Source organism: Bison bison, unplaced genomic scaffold, assembly GCF_000754665.1.
Source record: "Bison bison bison isolate TAMUID 2011002044 unplaced genomic scaffold, Bison_UMD1.0 scf7180017864042, whole genome shotgun sequence".
NCBI classification, from domain to species: domain Eukaryota; kingdom Metazoa; phylum Chordata; class Mammalia; order Artiodactyla; family Bovidae; genus Bison; species Bison bison.
In genome coordinates, this window is record NW_011494614.1 from 1,336,374 (window position 1) to 1,353,998 (window position 17,625).

Here is a 17,625-nt window from a genome sequence, read left to right on the forward strand (position 1 = left end):
CAGGCTCTTCTGTCTATGGGATTTTCCAGGCAAAAATATTGGAAATAGTAGGTTGCCATTGCCTTCTCCAGGGTATCTTCACGACCCAGGGATCAAACCCACATCTCCTTCATTGGCAGGCAGATTCTTTACTGCTGAGCCACCTGGGAAGCCCCTTTATCTTTACACTTACTTTATAAGACCAATGTAATGATGTATTTTTAAAATATTCTTTATTTTTGTTAATGCTTAACTTGATGATCCTCTTAAGCATTTCCTAAGACTTATCAACAGTATATGTAATTACATAAGATTTTTCTTAACAGGGTATGTAATTAGATAACAAACAAAAAATAGTTATATTCCTGTCTGTGTGGAGGAAGGGAAGGAAAGCAAAATTTTATACCCCCTGCTTTTTTTAATTTATTAAACTAAGAAGTTGTCCTCATCACTTAAAAACTCAGTTTAACTTTAAATATGAGAAAAATCAAATTTAACAGGGAAAACAAGTATTGGGGTTTGTGTTCATTTATTTTCTGGTTTAGATTTTAAGTAACTGGAGAGAAGAACGATACCAGGATGACATCAAAGCACGACAGATGATGCATGAGGCATTGCAGCTCCGCCTGAATTTGGTAAGAGACCCTTCTAGTGTCTTTCCTCCATTAGATTTATCTCCATGTGAAAATAACTCCAGCTTTCCACTCCTGCTGTGGTCACAGTCTCCGCTACAAGGTGAAGCCCACTGTCTGCTCTCTTTACTGCTTCCTTGACTCTTGGACCTTCTGTTTTCCTTGCCACTGTCCTTCCTGTCTGGTCTGGCTTCTAGACAACAGTAGATATTTTTGGTATCGTCTTGCCTTCTGCATCCCACCCCCAGCGTCTCTCTCTCTCTCTTTTCCGTTTGTGCCAAGAGTAGGTCTTTTAGGGAAGTACTAACTTGAGGTGAGCATTAGCTTTTACTCTACTTGCTTAAAAACTGTATTAAAATGTTCTTTAAGTCAAAATGTTATCAAACTTCCCATCAAATTGATCATAAAGAGAAATCCCATAGGCAGGTTTCCTAGAAATTTAACATTTCCTTCTCTGGCAGATTCTTTTGACTTTTCCTTTTCTCAATGCACAAGACCAGATAAAAGCTACTCTGAAAGATGGCTTGCCTGATGCTTGATATTAATTTCCACTCGTGAATGAGCAGTCCTAAGGGCCAGGCCTTCCACTCATTACTTCTGTGTTACTGGCTCTTTTCAGGTGTTGTTATGACAACAGACTTAGATTCAATAGTAACTGACAACACGAAATTTGTAGATACTGAGTCACATAGTTTACATCTATTCAGATTTAATTGGATGAAAGTTACATAATGAAACTAAATATCATGAAATTTAGGAAGAACAGAGAGCTAATTTTACTAGTGTGTAATTCATGTTGATGACGTTTCTACACTCCATACCTCCTCCTTTTTTTTCTGAATGACCACTTCCTGTGCTAATGGAACCCAAAAGACTGGCAAATATATAGCTAGTTGACAGAGAAGACAGGATAATCCATGGCTTAGAGCAACTGTTAAATTTTTAAACCACTCAGAATGTGGTTGTGTAAAGTGGTGGTAGCGGTCTTTGTGACACTATGCTGACTTTTTCATTGTGTTTTCCTATGTGCTAGGTGGGAGGAATGTTTGACACAGTGCAGAGGAGCACCCAGTGGACAACAGACTGGGCGCTTCTCCTCCTTCAGATCATTACTTCTGGAACCGTTGACATGCACACCAACAAGTAGGTTCTTATCATTTCACACTGGCTCTGCTTCATATATGTATAGTGGAGGCTTTCATATTCTGGCCACAGATTCTTCCAAGTCATATACACTTAGGTTACCATGAACAGTTCTATGCCTTAAATAAAAATGCTCAGTTAACAGTATCTTGGTTTTGCTTTAAGGTGCATATCTTTTCTTTCTCCTCCTAGTGAATTATTCACAACAGTTCTTGACATGCTGGGTGTTTTAATCAATGGAACATTGGCCTCTGACCTGTCGAATGCATCCCCAGGGGGATCTGAAGAGAACAAACGCGCATACATGAACTTAGTCAAGAAACTGAAAGTAAGTTTGTGGCCTGCTCAGGAGTTCACGTGGTTTTTGGATTTGTTATTTAGCGCACGTTATTTTATTACTCCTTAAATTAGATGTTATTTTTTGTGTTTATATGAGGTGATTATTTTGCTGTTTGTTTTACCCCAGCTTCTCAGTACCCCAAAGTTAGAAGTATATATAGCTTGAAGATTTTTCTTAAAATAATTATATTCATAAAGCATATTTAATTTTTTAAGGGACTGTAGAAGTCCATTATCAAATATGTAACCAAAATGCCAACATTAGATTTAGGGTAAATTTCATCTTCCACTGGCAACATGCAGTTGAATATTAAACATTTGCATTGCTATTTCTAAATTCAATTCATTTGCCTAGCCACTAATACAGTTTTTGAAATAAATTATAAACAAACAATGCAGGAAAAAAATTAATATATCTAATGACCTTACTAATAAAACAACCAATGGTTACCTTGTGGCCTGACTGTAGATTGGAGAACGTGTTCCGTGCCGCAGCTCCTGTCTTCGGGTTGCAAATACTACTCAGCGTTTTTGTCATTTCAGCACTGTGATGTTTGTTGTGTAACAAGGGTGCCTTCATACGTGTTCTATTTTCTACTTAAATAGAAGAAATGAAACATATGCATCACTGTCAATGAGAGCTGCTCCCTAGACCCTGTGGAAGGTCAAAACATTCCAGCTATAAAAAGGAAATGTTTCATAGGGGAACTTCCTCCTTGTAAACATTTGCCTTTGTTATAATTTCTATCTCACTTCTGTCTCTCTCACTGTCTCTCTTATTTAGAAAGAGCTGGGGGACAAGCGGTCAGAAAGTATTGACAAAGTTCGACAGCTGTTACCTTTGCCGAAACAGACATGTGACATCATTACCTGTGAACCTATGGGCTCCTTGATTGACACAAAGGGAAACAAAATTGCTGGATTCGATTCTATAGATAAAAAACAGGCAAGAGTAAATGTTTGTTCCTTATGTATATAAATACGTGCACTTATACTTTCTTGTCTTCCTATAGGGCATATGAAACATCTTAATTTTACTGTTTCTTGATTTTTTAAAACATATCCTTGTCATTTAAATGCAGTGGTCTTTGGCATTATCATACAGATAATGATGTTGAAGATCTTCATTTAAATGTTTTCCTGAATTTAAATGAATTTTTGAAGCCCATCAAGGGAAAAGTAAGTAAAACCTTGTTAAAAAAAAAAAAAAAGGAATATATTTAGTAGATGAAAAAATCTGGATTGATAAAAGTCTCCATATAGTTTAAAATTAAAATTTAAATGGCTTTAAATTTTAAAGCTGTTTAAAATTTTTTAAAGTGATAGCACTTTATTTTCTTATCAGCTGAACAACATTTAATGAACACTTGATTTATATAAGATATTAAATATGGTTCTCTAAAACTTGAATCAGTCTAAAGCTCTAAAACTGAGCTCAGTTACTCAGTCATGTCTGACTCTTTGCAACCCAATGGATTGTAGCCCAAGGCTCCTTTGTCCATGGGATTTCCATGGAAGAATACTGGAGTATTCCAGGGAAGAAAACTGGATTGGGTAGCCATTTCCTACTCCAGGAGATCTTCCCAACCCAGGGATTGAACCCAAGTCTCCTGCATCTTCTGCATTGGCCTGTGGATTCTTTACCACTGCAGAAGCAGTGCAGGATTCTTTATCACCTGGGAAGCCCAAAATATGAGAAATACTGTCAGTTCTTCTTTGAGTGAACATTGAACAACTGCAGGGTTCCAAGATCACAGAGATGAAAGACAGAGCTCCTACCCTTAAGGGAAAGTAGGTAGACAATTACTGTGTCATGCTTCCCCTGTGACACAGTGGTAAAAGAACCTGCCTGCCAATGCAGGAGACGCAACAGATGCGGGTTCGATCCCTGGGTTGGAAAGATCCCCTGGAAAAGGAAATGGAAACCCACTCTGGTGTTCTTGCCTGAAGAATTCCAAGGACAGAGGAGCCTCATGGGCTACAGTCCAGTCCATGGGGTTGCAAAGAGTTGGACACGACTAAACGGCTAACACACACCATGTCGTGAGATTTGTGTGTCTTGGTACAGAATGTTGGGAGGACCCTGAGAAAGAGCCATCACACTCAGATGAGGGATAGGTAGTCAGAGCAGGATCTTCAGGAAAACTGACACATCATTTTGGATGAATAAGAGTTAGCCAGGAGGTAGGCAAAGTGTGATACAGACAAAGGGAAGTGTTTATGCAAGGGCCTGAGAGACTGTAGCTCACAGGCAAAATGCAGCTCATCAGTAAAGCAGAGCCTTGAGTACTGACACCCACACAGTTGTGGAGAGAGAAGACTAGAGTCAGGTGCAGGTTGACTTTGCACCACTGTCCTTTCCAGTGGTGACACACCTGGAACCCATTTGGATATGTGGTCTTGGCACCCAGGAAAGAGCTCTAATGTCAAGACAGATATTAGGAAACAATCAAAATACAGGTGGTAACTGAGCCGTGGTTTTGGATGAAGCCACCCATGGAAGAGTATGTGTAGTTGGGAATAGGAGCATTCACAAGTTATTCAAGACGACTTGAGCAGTTATCTTCAGGGTCACTTTGGAGAAAAATATTTTCCAATTGGTATGGCAGGGAAAGGACCAAGGGATAGCACCAATTCATGTTAAAAGTAAGAAACTTGTAGTTTCAGAAAGAGAATAACATTTCCTCTCCTCAACTCAGTGGAGATAAGCTTGAATTGAAGGACTTTATTTGTACCTGTTGGCACACGTTAATTCTGTAATAATATTACTTAACTACTTAGAGACTGCCTAATTAAGTACATGAAAGATGACTGTATTGAACCGAGTCCATACATGTTTGGATTGAAGTTAATTTGAGCCCAATTAGAGGTTGAATGTAATTTGACTCTTAAGTTTTGTTTTATCTTAAAAACAATAAATAGATTCCAAAGGTTTTTAGTACAGTAATGTCAAATTTTCAGTGTCTGGGTTGTTTTTTTTTTTGGCTGGGGGGAATAAAAGAACCTAAATGGAGAAAATGGCATTTACAGTAAAAATTACTGGGCTGTCTGGTGTCCCAGCCTCAACAGAGTGTCGTGTGGTATGTAGCCACTGCCCTCAGTGATCTAGTATCAGCCTGGACTCATTAGTTAACCTGACTGCTGTGTGCTAGAGTTCTTTAAGGCCCCCTCGAGCCAGAATGTTCTCTGAATCTGTGTCCTAAGCAAGCCTGGCCTCCATATCAGCAAAAGATCTGAGCATGTGGTCATAGCTCCTTATTTCACCACAGGGTCTCCAGGTCTCCACGAAGCAGAAGGTGTCCCCGTGGGATTTGTTTGAGGGTCAGAAGAACCCGGCTCCTCTGTCCTGGGCCTGGTTCGGGACTGTCCGAGTGGACCGGAAGGTGATCAAGTATGAGGAGCAACATCACCTCCTCCTGTATCACACGCACCCCACGCCCAAGCCCCGGAGTTACTACCTCGAGCCACTGCCCCTGCCTCCCGAAGAGGAAGAGGAAGAGCCCACATCTCCCATCTCTCAGGAACCTGAGAGGAAATCAGCTGAGCTGTCAGATCAGGGAAAAACCGCAACAGATGAAGAGAAGAAGACAAAGGGAAGGAAGCGCAAGACAAAGTCCAGCTCAAGGGTTGATGTGAGTATGGGAAGTAGAGAGAGATAGTGGGTGTGTTAGCATCCCACAGAAGATTTACTAGTTCCTGAATTACATCCCTAAGAAACATTCAGAAGTGCAGGGTAAGCCTATTTGTAAGTTATCATAAAGGCTCAGATATAATTAACAGAACAGCACACAAACTTTTCACAAATAACAGGATCATAGTTTCTGATTTTGCCTCTTCTACTTTTCATAACTATGTTTAATTTTATACTTTGCTTGTAAATAATACTCATTTACTATTTCACTGTCTCACAGTTTCTGAAATTTATAACTTGAATTTTTTGACCTAATAAAATCTCATCCTTGTATGTATTTTTATTATGAGGCATGTCTAAAATATTTTTTGTATTTTGAATAGTTGATATCTGTAGTAAATTAACATAATAACTGTTTTCCTTAGATAGGATCCTATCTGACATATCTAATAAGATGGTTCTGAGGTTTCATCGTTTGCTATTTTATCTTACTCTCCTGTGTATTTCTGCTTCTTTACCATATTTTTAGATTTTATAAGAGAGAAAGTGAACATAATTTAAAGCAGTTTTACCTCTTGTTTCCCTGATAGCTTTCCCTGTCTAGAATAACCTTTTCTTGAAAACCTCAGAAATCTATGAGATGGTAATTTAGAAATAATTTTATAGAATCAATGTGTAAAATGTCTTATCATTTAAATTCACCTGAAAAATACTCTAGAGAGAATTTGTGATGTTTTTCTATAAAATTTAAGAGTTCTTATTGTGCAATGGAAGAAATATTCACAGTTTGTTGACCTGTCCTCATGACTACTTATTTTTATTGTCCACCTAAGTCAAAACCAAGACATTTTTCTTAGCTGGTAGCTTGGTGATTAGTATTATTCTAGAAATGACCACTCTCCCTTTTGGATCCCCACTTGAATGTCAGCGCCCTCTTCTCATGGAGCCTTTCTACGAATGTGTCTCTATTTTGTAAAAGATGCTTAATAAGATCCAGACTGCCACTTCTGCCAGTCTGGGTCTCTTAACTTGTTTATCCACATGGATGGATTTCTCTTTTTAGATGCTTTAAAAGGCATCAAGCCCATCGCATTCCCCAAGTGAGAACTGGTCATGTCCTTTTCTCCCACACTTCTCCTGAAGTTGCCTCTTTTCAGTCATATATATTGCAGGGAACTGAGCTTTTATTTTTCCATGGCTAGAGAAAGAGGAGCAGTGGGGAAAATATTCACATGTGATCCTTAGAGTCTCTGCACCTACTCTGAGGAAGAGAAAGCCCTGGGCAGGAGGTGTGGTGAAGGGCAGAGGGGACAAGATGGGGGGCTGCAGTGGGGGGAGTCTGCTTCTTTACAGTGCTTTCTTGAAAGCTGGAACTAAGACACTGTCTAGGCTGGAGACTAGTTTCAAAGTCCTATGCGTGTTTTTGGCTAATTCTCATCCAGGTCCAAGGTATCAGGAAAGCTTTCTAAGATGAAATCATCGGGAGACTCAGCAACTGAAGATGAGTTCTCTACTCTAGGTGATGGTCAGCATTGGTGTTCTAAATGTACTTTTAGTATTTAAAAAACAGATTTCAGAAAAGATCCTTTTCCATCTTCCCCCACTGTTGTTGTTCTGTTCAGTTGTGTCTAACTCTTTGAGACCCCGTGGACTGCAGCATGCTAGGCTTCCCTGTCCTTCACTATCTCCTGGAGTTTGTTCAAACTCATGTCAACTGAGTTGGTGATGCCAACCAACCATTTCATCCTCTGTTGTCCCCTTCTCTTGCCCTCAATCTTTCCCAGCATCAGGGTCTTTTTCAGTGAGTTGGCTCTTTGCATCAGGTGGCCAAAGTATTGGAGCTTCAGCTTCAGGATCCGTCCTTCCAATGAATATTCAGGGTAGATTTCCTTCAGGATTGACTGGTTTCATCTCCCCCACTGTAGCCAAGTCCATTTTAAGTTGAGCAAGAGTTTTAACTTAAAGGAATGTTTTGCAGAGGATATATTGACACTCTTGTCCTCTTGTCTTCCACTTTATCAAAATAACCTTGTCTGCTGGGATAGGAGCTCTCTCAAACGAGGAATTTGCGTTAATCATCTATGTGGTGTGTGGAGTAAGTGACTTTTGTGTTTAACTTTGTGTTGAAGGAGTATCCGCAGAGCAGCATGTACCGAGTGCCTCCCAACTACTCACCCATCTCCTCCCAGGTGATGCACCACCCGCAGTCCGCCCTGTGGGGCTACAACCTCATGGGTCAGCCCCAGCAGCCCGGCTTCTTCCTTCAGAACCAGTCTGTCACTCCAGGTAAGTGAGGGCAGAGCGCAGTCAGGCGACTCCAAGATGGGAAGTAATAGCTTGGGGTTCTCTTCACTCTTACAGAACTTGCATATTTCAGGGAGTGAGTGAGTGCTCAGGGGACATTTCTGTAATTCTCTCCACTCAGTTTCTTCCTTCTTCTAAAAATAAGGTTTCAGTGACTAGTTTATGTGCTACTTTTGGAATTTTTATCCAGTGTTAGAAGGAAATTAACCACTGTGAAAATTTCATTCACTTTTATCAGATATAATTCTTATCAACATGTTAAAAGATTAGACAGTATTTCAGTGTCTTTCATTGTTTCCTCATGTTATAAATTTTAAATTGTTTATACCGTGTAGGATCTCAGAAATTTGGTGCAGCAAATAGATTTAGATATCAGTAATAAAACCTTCATAAATCACAGTAAATGTTAGTATTGCTTTGATTTAAGCCCAAATTATCTTTATATCTAGAATACAGATTTTCTAAATAAATCTCTTAGTTAGAAATGAATTTTTTCTCTAAATGAAAGTTTGCCTGATTTTGAAAAACAATTTCTTTTGAAATTTCAGTCTTCATTTTGTTAGGATGTGCCACTCTTAACATATAATATTTTTCCTCATTCTGTGTTATATTGTGATTTTTTAAATTGTATTTTGAATATTACATTTTGAGGCCTCAGGAAGAAACCCTCTCATGGAGCTTGCTCAAACTCATGCCCATGAAGTCAGTGATGCCATCCAACCATCTCATCCTCTCTCATTCCCTTCTCCTCCCCTCAATCTTTCCCAACATCAGGGTCTTTTCCAATGAGTCAGCTCTTTACATTAGATGGCCAAAGTATTAGAATTTCATCTTTAGCATCAGTCCTTCCAATGAATATTCAGGACTGATTTCCTTTAGGATTGACTGGTTTGATCTTCTTGTAGTCCAAGGGACTCTCAAGAGTCTTCTCCAACACCACAGTTCAAATAGCATCAATTCTTCAGCCATCAGCTTTCTTTATGGTCCAACTCTCACATCCATACATGACCACTGGAAAAACCATAGCCTTGACTAGACGGACCTTTGTTGACAAAGTAATGTCTCTGCTTTTTAATATGCTGTCTAGGTTGGTCATAACTTCTCTTCCAAGGAGCAAGCATCTTTTAATTTCATAGCTTCAGTCACCATCAGCAGTGATTTTGGAGCCCTGAAAAATAAAGTCTTTCACTGTTTTCATTGTTTCCCCATCTATTTGCCATGAAGTGATGGGACCGGATGCCATGATCTTAGTTTTCTGAGTGTTGAGTTTTTCACTCTCCTCTTTCATTTTCATCAAGAGGCTCTTTAGTTCTTCTTCGCTTTCTCCCATAAGGGTGGTGTCAGCTGTGTATCTGAGGTTATTGATGTTTCTCCCTGCAATCTTAATTCCAGCTGGTGCTTCATCCAGACTTAGGTTGTTGGGTGAGTGAATGTTGACTACAAAGAGCTAACTTTTGTCGTCATTCAGTCTCTAAGTTGTGTCCAACTCTTTGTGACCCCATGAACTGCAGCATACCAGACTTACCTGTTACTCGATATCTCCCAGAGTTTGCTCAGATTCATGTCCACTGTGTCAGTGATACTCTCCAACCATCTCATCCTCTGCTGCCCCGTTCTCCTCCTGCCCTCAATGTTTCCCAGCACCATGGTCTTTTCCAGTGAGTCGGCTCTTCACATCAGGTGGCCAAAGTATTAGAGCTTCAGCTTCAGCAGCAGTCCTTCCAATGAATATCCAGGGTTGATTTTCTTTAGGATTGACTGGTGTGATCTCCTTGCTAACCAAAGGACTCTCAAGAGCAAACTCTCAAGGCAATAGTAAGGGTGGAAATAATACATGCCCATCCTCTCTTTTGACTTTCTCTCCTTACTTCCAAGGTGCTTATGAATTTAAGCATTTTTAAACTTTTTAGATATTGAAGTCAAACACAAGGACTGTCTCTAAATTGAAAGTTTATTATTTTATATAGGCACATACCCTTTCCCCTCACCCCAGAACACTATAGAAGGTGTTCATAAGTAGGGAGACTTTAGGTATTAGGTAAGTCTTAATGTTTTATTATGTGTAAGAAAAAAATTTGAGGAAAACAATTAATTATGGGGATTTTACATTTGTGAATTAATAGATTTTCATAAAGTTATGTACCCTATGGAGTTGAAGAAGAGTTTATACAGTCTGCTTCCATTCATACATTTTTTAAAATTTATTTTTGATTGCACTGGGTCTTTGTTGCTGCATCGGGGCTTTCTTTAGTTTTGGTGAGTGGAGGTGCCCTCTTGTTGTGGAGCATGGATCTAGGGCATGCAGACTTCAGTAGCTGTGGCACATGGACTCAGTCGTCCTTGGTATGTGGAATCTTCCCTGACCAGAGATTGAACCCTTGTCCCATGCATTGGCAGGTGGATTCCTTACCACTGCACCACCAGGGAAGTCCATTCGCACATTCTTAAAAAGGCAAAAGAGTGCCGTTCATAACACACACACACACACACACACACAAATCTTTAGCAATCTCTATTTTTCCTGTATACACACCAGGATGGTAAAGTTTATAAGGAAACATATGTGAATAATAAACACCATTTGGTGAGAGTTGAGAAAGTTATGTAAGAAAATAGAGCAGATTTCAGCATATTTGTTCTTATTTCTGTAGGTGATTCAGAGGTATAAGATTATATGAAAGTTAGGAAAATTAAGAGAGTAGATCATAGTCTAATCTTGAAAAAGTATGTCCTGCATAAAATGAGTCATTTAACTTTATATGTTATAGTGTACATTCAATTCTTACTTCAACAAAATTTACCTTGCCACGTAACTCAAATTGACCTCTAACTTTTTTCCAAATGTTCTTCAGATGCTGTTGAATGACTTCATAAGCCATATTGCTCATTTTGATACTGAGTCTTTAAAAGAATGTAGGCTTTTCCAGTGATCAGTATTAAATGTTTGTTTCTATCATACCACGTGCTTTTAAAAAAGGTATAACATTTGTAAGGTATTTATATAGAAGTTTTCTTACATACAGTAAAGAATACAAACTGTATGATGAGTTGAAGATTGGCAGCTATTTGAAACCAGCAAATCTCGCCATTTTTTTTCCCTCTTATAGGCATTTGACAGATTATGTATGCAAATATGTTAAGGTTTTCATTTGCTTTTTTTAGCCTCACCATAATTGACATTTCTTATTTATTTTAGTTATGCACTTCAAAAAAGATGTGTTTTGTCTTTGGAATCGTGGTATTTGAAGTTTCCAAGCATTTCAAGTTTTTGAAGTATTGTCATGCCTCTCTACCACAAAACAGGCATTTTTATTTTGCTGTGTTTAAAAAACGTAAATACCATGAACATCAAAAGGATCTCTCTGCCCGGCTTAGCACACTTGACAAAGTACACCACAAAAGGCAGCACATCTTGTGAAAGTAACGTGTTCCCGGGCTTCCCAGGTGGCGCTAGTGGTAAAGGCCCTGCCTGCCAGCGCAGTAGATGTAAGAGACGTGGGTTCCATCCCTGGGTCCGGAAGATCCCCTGGAGGAGGGTATGGCAGCTCACTCCAGTATTCTTGCCTGGAGGATCCCATGGACAGAGGAGCCTCGTGGGCTATAGTCCATAGGATCAGAGAGTCAGCCATGACTGAAGCAACTTAGCATAGCATAACACGACATGTTCTTGGGGGCCTCACATAATTTAAAACCCGCATGATTCTGAAATTGTACCAAGGATTCTGCATCTCAGGTGTTTCACTTTACCAAGCAAAGTGGGCCCTCTGATAAGTCATTCAAATAGTATAATTCACTGGACATCGCCCTTCCCATTATCTGGAATTTATGCAATTTGTAACTGATCTTTCAAATTTGTAGAGGGTGGGGCAGTGCTCTACTTCCCAGTGTGCTCCTAAAAGGAGGCTCAGAAGGTGAGATTTCTGTGTTTTGATAAAATCAGGAAGAGTTGCATCCGCATGTGCAGAAAGCCCTTCCTTCTGGTTGCTTTTGTAGGTGGCTCCCGGTTGGACCCTGCTGGCTCCTTCGTCCCCACCAACACCAAGCAAGCTCTGTCCAACATGCTCCAGCGGCGCTCGGGGGCCATGATGCAGCCGCCCTCTCTGCACGCCATCACATCGCAGCAGCAGTTGATACAGATGAAGCTTCTGCAGCAGCAGCAGCAACAGCGGCTTCTCAGGCAAGCCCAGACGCGGCCTTTCCAACAGGTTTGTCCAGATCAGCAGTGTCTTCCGCATTTCATTAGTTCCTCTAGCCAGGAATGGGTGTGGGCGTGTGACTGATTCTTCCTGTGCGGGCATCCCTGACTACCTGTGAGAGTGCACGTATATCTCTCCTGTACAGGTTTATACATACTTCTCCCCTCCTTGTATTTTACCATTATCATTGATCAAAAAAGAACTTGAAATGTCTTAAGTTGGTTAAAAGTATGCCTGAAAACAAAAAGAAGAGCTAATGATTTTCTGATCACTTACAAGCGGCAAGACTTTTATCTTTGAGATGACCTTATCTGAGCCCTCACTCCCTGTTATAATCATCATACTCTGTGCTCCTTTGAGCTATGCTTTAATGATTCATTCATTATTTGCTGTATTACTTTGAAGTTGTATCTCTGAAGCACTGATGTTCCTTAGGCTTTCTCCTACAGTGCCCTGCATTGCCCTGACTCTGGCTTTATACTTCTGGCTATATACCTCACCAATATCTATAGAAGGCAAAGAGTAGACTACAAGTAACAGTCAGGATATGGATATCTTTAATTATTGATTTGTATTATTTCTATTTGTATGTCCTGTAAAAATAGAAATAATTTTTTTTTCCTAATTTTTTTTAATGTTCAGGATAATAGTGATTGTTTAACAAAGCATTGGTGGAAGTCACACAAAACTTCATATGGACTCAAACTACAAATCTGCACAAATACATTAAAGCAAAAAGAAGGAAGTGAGAATATGACTTTTTCTTTTGGTTTCTGTATTCATTTTGTGTTTTCCAAGTTTTCTTAGGAAAATTGCACTTTGATGATGCTAATGATAGCTGCTAACACCAAGAGAGCACTTACTATTTGCCAAAACACTTGTACGCATTGCACTTTGATGTACTGATTATCTTAGATCTCACAGCAGTCCTAGGAGTAAGGTACTTTATGATCCATAAAGGCAGTAGCCAATCTACAAGTGCATCCTGCTCTAAGAACAACCACAGGTTTTCAAATTAGCAAGGAATTCCAATGCTTTTAGAAATGGTCTTTGTATTTGGAGTAACTTTCTAAACGTACCTCCATTGTACAGCTTACAGCATGTCCACATTCAGTCCACTTAGTGATTTGGGGCATAGGAGTGGTAGGGTTAGGTGTGCAGTCTTAACAGAGATCCATTAAACAAATTTTTTTTTAACCCTTAAGAAGGACAGGAGAGAGCAGTCTAGTTTGAACCACACAAGAATGTAAACAGCAGTCACAGTATGCTCATTTCCCCCGACCTCCCAGGGAGATCTGATTGTTCAGACTCCCTGGGTATTAGGAAAGATGGGCCCAAGTTGCTTCTTACACAGAAATGATGAGAATTTGATGAAAATATTTTAAAAGCCTTGGTTTTTCTCTAAACAACAAGTTTGGAGTCATTCAAAACCTCATTGGGATTTTAGCTCTTTCTGAGGATGAACAAAAATAGTTACACCACTGTTTCCAATCCTCAAGGAGAAAAAATTTACTAGAAGCTAAATAATCACTCCACTAGAATGAATTCATCTCCCTTTTAAAGTAATAGAAACCTAAGTAAAATTTACCCTCCATTAAGTATGTTTTTTTCTTATCTACTTTTCTATCACAAGGTGTTATTTGACTTATTAATAGACAACTTTCAGACTGTTACTGGCGAGTTCAGTTTTTAATTTCTCCTAAGTGGTTCTTAACATTGGGGAGCAGCTCGCCAGCCTGGTTATAGGTGAAACGTCTGTCCTCAAAAATTCACTTCCTGATATCAGCCATGAGAAGCAGTTTCCCCTGAAGCAAAAGACTTTTTTAAAAAGGGAATTCAGTGAAAAAATCTTCATGTATTCAAAAATGTCTTTGCATATTTGGAGGTAGATTTATGACCTAAAATGTACCTATAGGACCCCATTATTAACACCACTCAAAAATACCTGTTACTCTATTCTTTTATGGGCTTCTCAGGTGGCGCTAGAGGTAAAACAAATCCAGCTGCCAGTGCAGGAGACTGAAGAGACACGGGTTCCATCCCTGGGTCTGGAAGATCCCCTGGAGAAGGAAATGGCAACCCACTCTAGTATTCTTGCCTAGAGAATCACATGGACAGAGGAGCCTGGCAGGCTACGGTCCGTAGGGTCGCGCAGAGTCGACACAACTGAAGTGACTTAGCATGGCATTCTTTTATACTGTCTAGGGTTGTACAGCTTATACCAACAGGAATTAACTGATAATTTGTTAACTGATTCTTCTGTAGTAATTTTATCACATCTTAGGTTTTTCTTTTCTCTTTTCTTTTTCCCCTTGAGAAGTCAGGAGTTCTTTCTTCAAGTAGTAAAAGCTCAGCTGCACAGCGGTGATTGTATTGGCATACCTTGTTTAGTTGTGCTTTGCTTTGTTGTACTTCACAGATATTGCACTTACTACAAATTGAAGGTTTGTAAGTAAGTACAGATTGACAACCCTGCATTGAACAAGTCTCAGGACTGTTTCTCCAACAGCATTTGCTCACTTTCTGTCTCTCTGTTAACATTTTAGTAGTTCTTGCAATACTTCAACCGTTATTATTATTATATTCGTTATGGTGATCTGTGATTAGTGATCTGTGTTATTTCTATGACTCTCTGAAGTCTCAGATGGTTACAATTTTTTAGCAATAAAGTATTTCTTAATTAAAACGTTTTTAAAAGACACAATACTGTTGCTCACTTACTAGATTATGGTGTGGCTTATTTTTAAAATTTTTATTGATTTAATTTTGACTGCTCTGGGTTTTTGTTGCTGCACCTGGGCTTCCTCTTGCTGTAGCAAGCAGGGGCTACTCTCTAGCTGTGGTCCTTGAGCTTCTCTTGTTGCAGAGCCTGGGCCCGAGAGTGTGCCAGCTTCAGTAGTTGTAGCTCATGGGATTAGCTGCCCTGCGGCATGTGGTATCTTCCTGGACCAGGGATCGAACCCACGTCCCCTGCACTGGCAAGCGGATTCTTAACCACAGGACCACCAGGGAAGTCCTACAGTATAGTTTGAATATAACCTTTAGATGCACAGGAAAATAAAAAAATTCAGATGACTCCCGTTATCCAGGGATATTCCCAACCCGGGGATTGAACCCTCATCTCTTGGGTCTCCTGCATTGGCAGGCCAGTTTTTTACCACCAGGGTCACATGCGAGGCCCTACTTTATTGCAGCATTCGCTTTATTGCTGTGATCTAAAACCAAATCCACAGTATCTCCAAGGTATGCCTGTATGATAGTCACCTCTACTCCTCTCCTATATTCTTTTTTAACAGAAGCAGGCATTTTTTTTTCCTACCTCATCATTCTTTAAGTGTTGGCTAATCAAGAGAAATAGAATTCTTTAAAGGAAGAGGAATGCATACATGATCAGACACAGGGTGGAGTGGTCCTCCATAGAGCAGATGAGATCGTATGTAGCATTTCTAGAACGCCTGCACCAAAGAGGTTCTGAGGGAAATGTTAGCACCTTTTCTTTCTCCCAGTAGATCATGGATTAATATACATAGACTCTAGCTACATATGGTATTGTGGCAGAAAACAAATTTTCATGTAATCTTTAAAAAGGTAGAATTATATGGAATATAAGTGATATTGATACATTGTTTTCATATTTTATTCTTGATGCAATTAGCTGTTTTCTAGTAAGTACTGACCTATGTGCTTCATAGTAAGAAAAGTTGATTCTGATTTTGGCAGCAACATTTTCTCAATTTAAATGCATACACAAAATGTGATTCTCTCTAGCTGTTTAAAACTTGTGTTTTTTTTCCTTTCTCAGTTTTTGGCTTCTTTTAGAGAAGATGAAATGGGTATCATTTTCCTCCTTATCTTACCAATTTCCTAATTACAGAAATCCAACAAGCTTGATGGAGAATTTCAAATTATCTTAGCTTTCAAAATTGATCTTAGTATTGTGACAGATCCTTTGAAAGACTAACCGGTTCCTCCAAACCTTGGATGTGACTGCTCTTTCGGCTGGCTGTACAATGACACCCTACCCCGCACCCCTCTAGCTAGCTGACCCTCTCTTCTTAGCTCAAACATTGGGTCTTTATAATACTTGTATCATTTCATTTACTGAGCAGAGGGTAGAAATCTATGAGATGTTTGTTGAATGAATTCATATTTTGAGCAGCTATTTCCAGAACCCTGAAACAAATATTTATTTATGTTGACTGTGCTGAGTCTTTGTTGCAGCGAGCAGAGGCTGCTCTCTAGTTGCAGTGCACTGGCCTCTCACTGCAGTGGCCTCTCTCGTTGCAGAGCACAGGCTTCAGGAGGAGCGGACTTGGTAGCTGTGGCATGCTGACTTAGTTGCTCCACGACATGTGGGATCTTTATGGACCAAGGATAGAACCCGTGTCTCATGTTGGCAGGTAGATTCTTAACCACTGGACCACCAGGGAATTCCAACCCTGGAGCATCTTTAGCAACCTTAATCCTTAGCAATGTGATTTTTATCCACAAATTCATCTTGTAGCTCTTCCTTTGAGTGCTTCCAGAAACTCTTCTCAACAGTAACCTCTGCTATGCTTGTTTTGAAAACATAGATGGGGCAGAGAAGGCCCAAGCTCTTGAATTCCAGATGTGGCTCAGACCTGGCAGAGTCATCCTAGCCTCTTTCCATCTAATGGAGAGAGTTGATGTGTAATGGAATCTCTAGCCTTAGATGGTGCATGAGGAAAACTAGAGTCCCATTATAAAGTAACTGATTCTGCTTCAGAGGCTGAATATATCAGCTTCAGTTGGTCATGCAGTTTTCTGTTATGAACCATCTTACATTTCCTCAGGAATATATTAATAGTGTTGTATATTAACACTAGTGCTAGAAAAATGGTGCTAAATATACAATAGCATGGATGTTGTTAGGTATTGTTAATCAAATTATTTGATGTAATGACTTATTATAATCAAATGTATTTTCTTATGGCTTTAGTGCATATTGACATGCATAAAGATGTTTTGGCAAGGAAACTTGTTTTTATTTTTCCCAGTTACAGTCTTCATCCAGTAAAGTAAAAATGCTCTCCCTCCATTCCTTACTCAGTGTCCCTTATTGAAATGAGACCCAGTGTCATGATTTCTGTCATCTTTCTGCTCCAGAGGCTCATCTATAAAATGGAGCTAATATGACACTTGCTTCATAGGCTTCTTGTGAAATTAATGATTTAACGTGTGTAACAGCCCTCAGAACAGTGGCTACCTTATAGTGTGTTCTCAAAAAATGTCAGGTGCTATACTTCATGTTACTGTTTTATTAATATTATTTTATGGTTGTATTATTTCAGAGGAAATCCTTGCCCCATAAAAATGATCTTTATTTTCTTAAATATGTTAAGGACTAAAAATAAATGTACATCCAATGCTTTACTTGCAT

General features: G+C 39.4%; 2 protein-coding genes across 9 annotated transcripts in view; one reads left to right on the forward strand and one right to left on the reverse strand.

The window, feature by feature from the left end:
- P2RY12 (purinergic receptor P2Y, G-protein coupled, 12) overlaps positions 1–2,863 on the reverse strand; it is a 53,537-nt gene extending 50,674 nt beyond the window's left edge. The window contains exon 1 of the mRNA XM_010835364.1: positions 2,545–2,863. The gene's annotated coding sequence lies outside the window, so the exon portion shown is untranslated. The remainder of the gene's footprint in view (positions 1–2,544) is intronic.
- MED12L (mediator complex subunit 12-like) overlaps positions 1–17,625 on the forward strand; it is a 368,195-nt gene that overhangs the window by 321,771 nt on the left and 28,799 nt on the right. For all 8 annotated transcript variants that reach the window (XM_010835383.1, XM_010835387.1, XM_010835384.1 and 5 more), the window contains 7 exons: positions 525–614; positions 1,645–1,754; positions 1,947–2,082; positions 2,878–3,039; positions 5,363–5,725; positions 7,854–8,010; positions 12,022–12,233. In XM_010835383.1, coding sequence (XP_010833685.1) covers positions 525–614; positions 1,645–1,754; positions 1,947–2,082; positions 2,878–3,039; positions 5,363–5,725; positions 7,854–8,010; positions 12,022–12,233 — 1,230 coding nt within the window. The remainder of the gene's footprint in view (positions 1–524; positions 615–1,644; positions 1,755–1,946; positions 2,083–2,877; positions 3,040–5,362; positions 5,726–7,853; positions 8,011–12,021; positions 12,234–17,625) is intronic.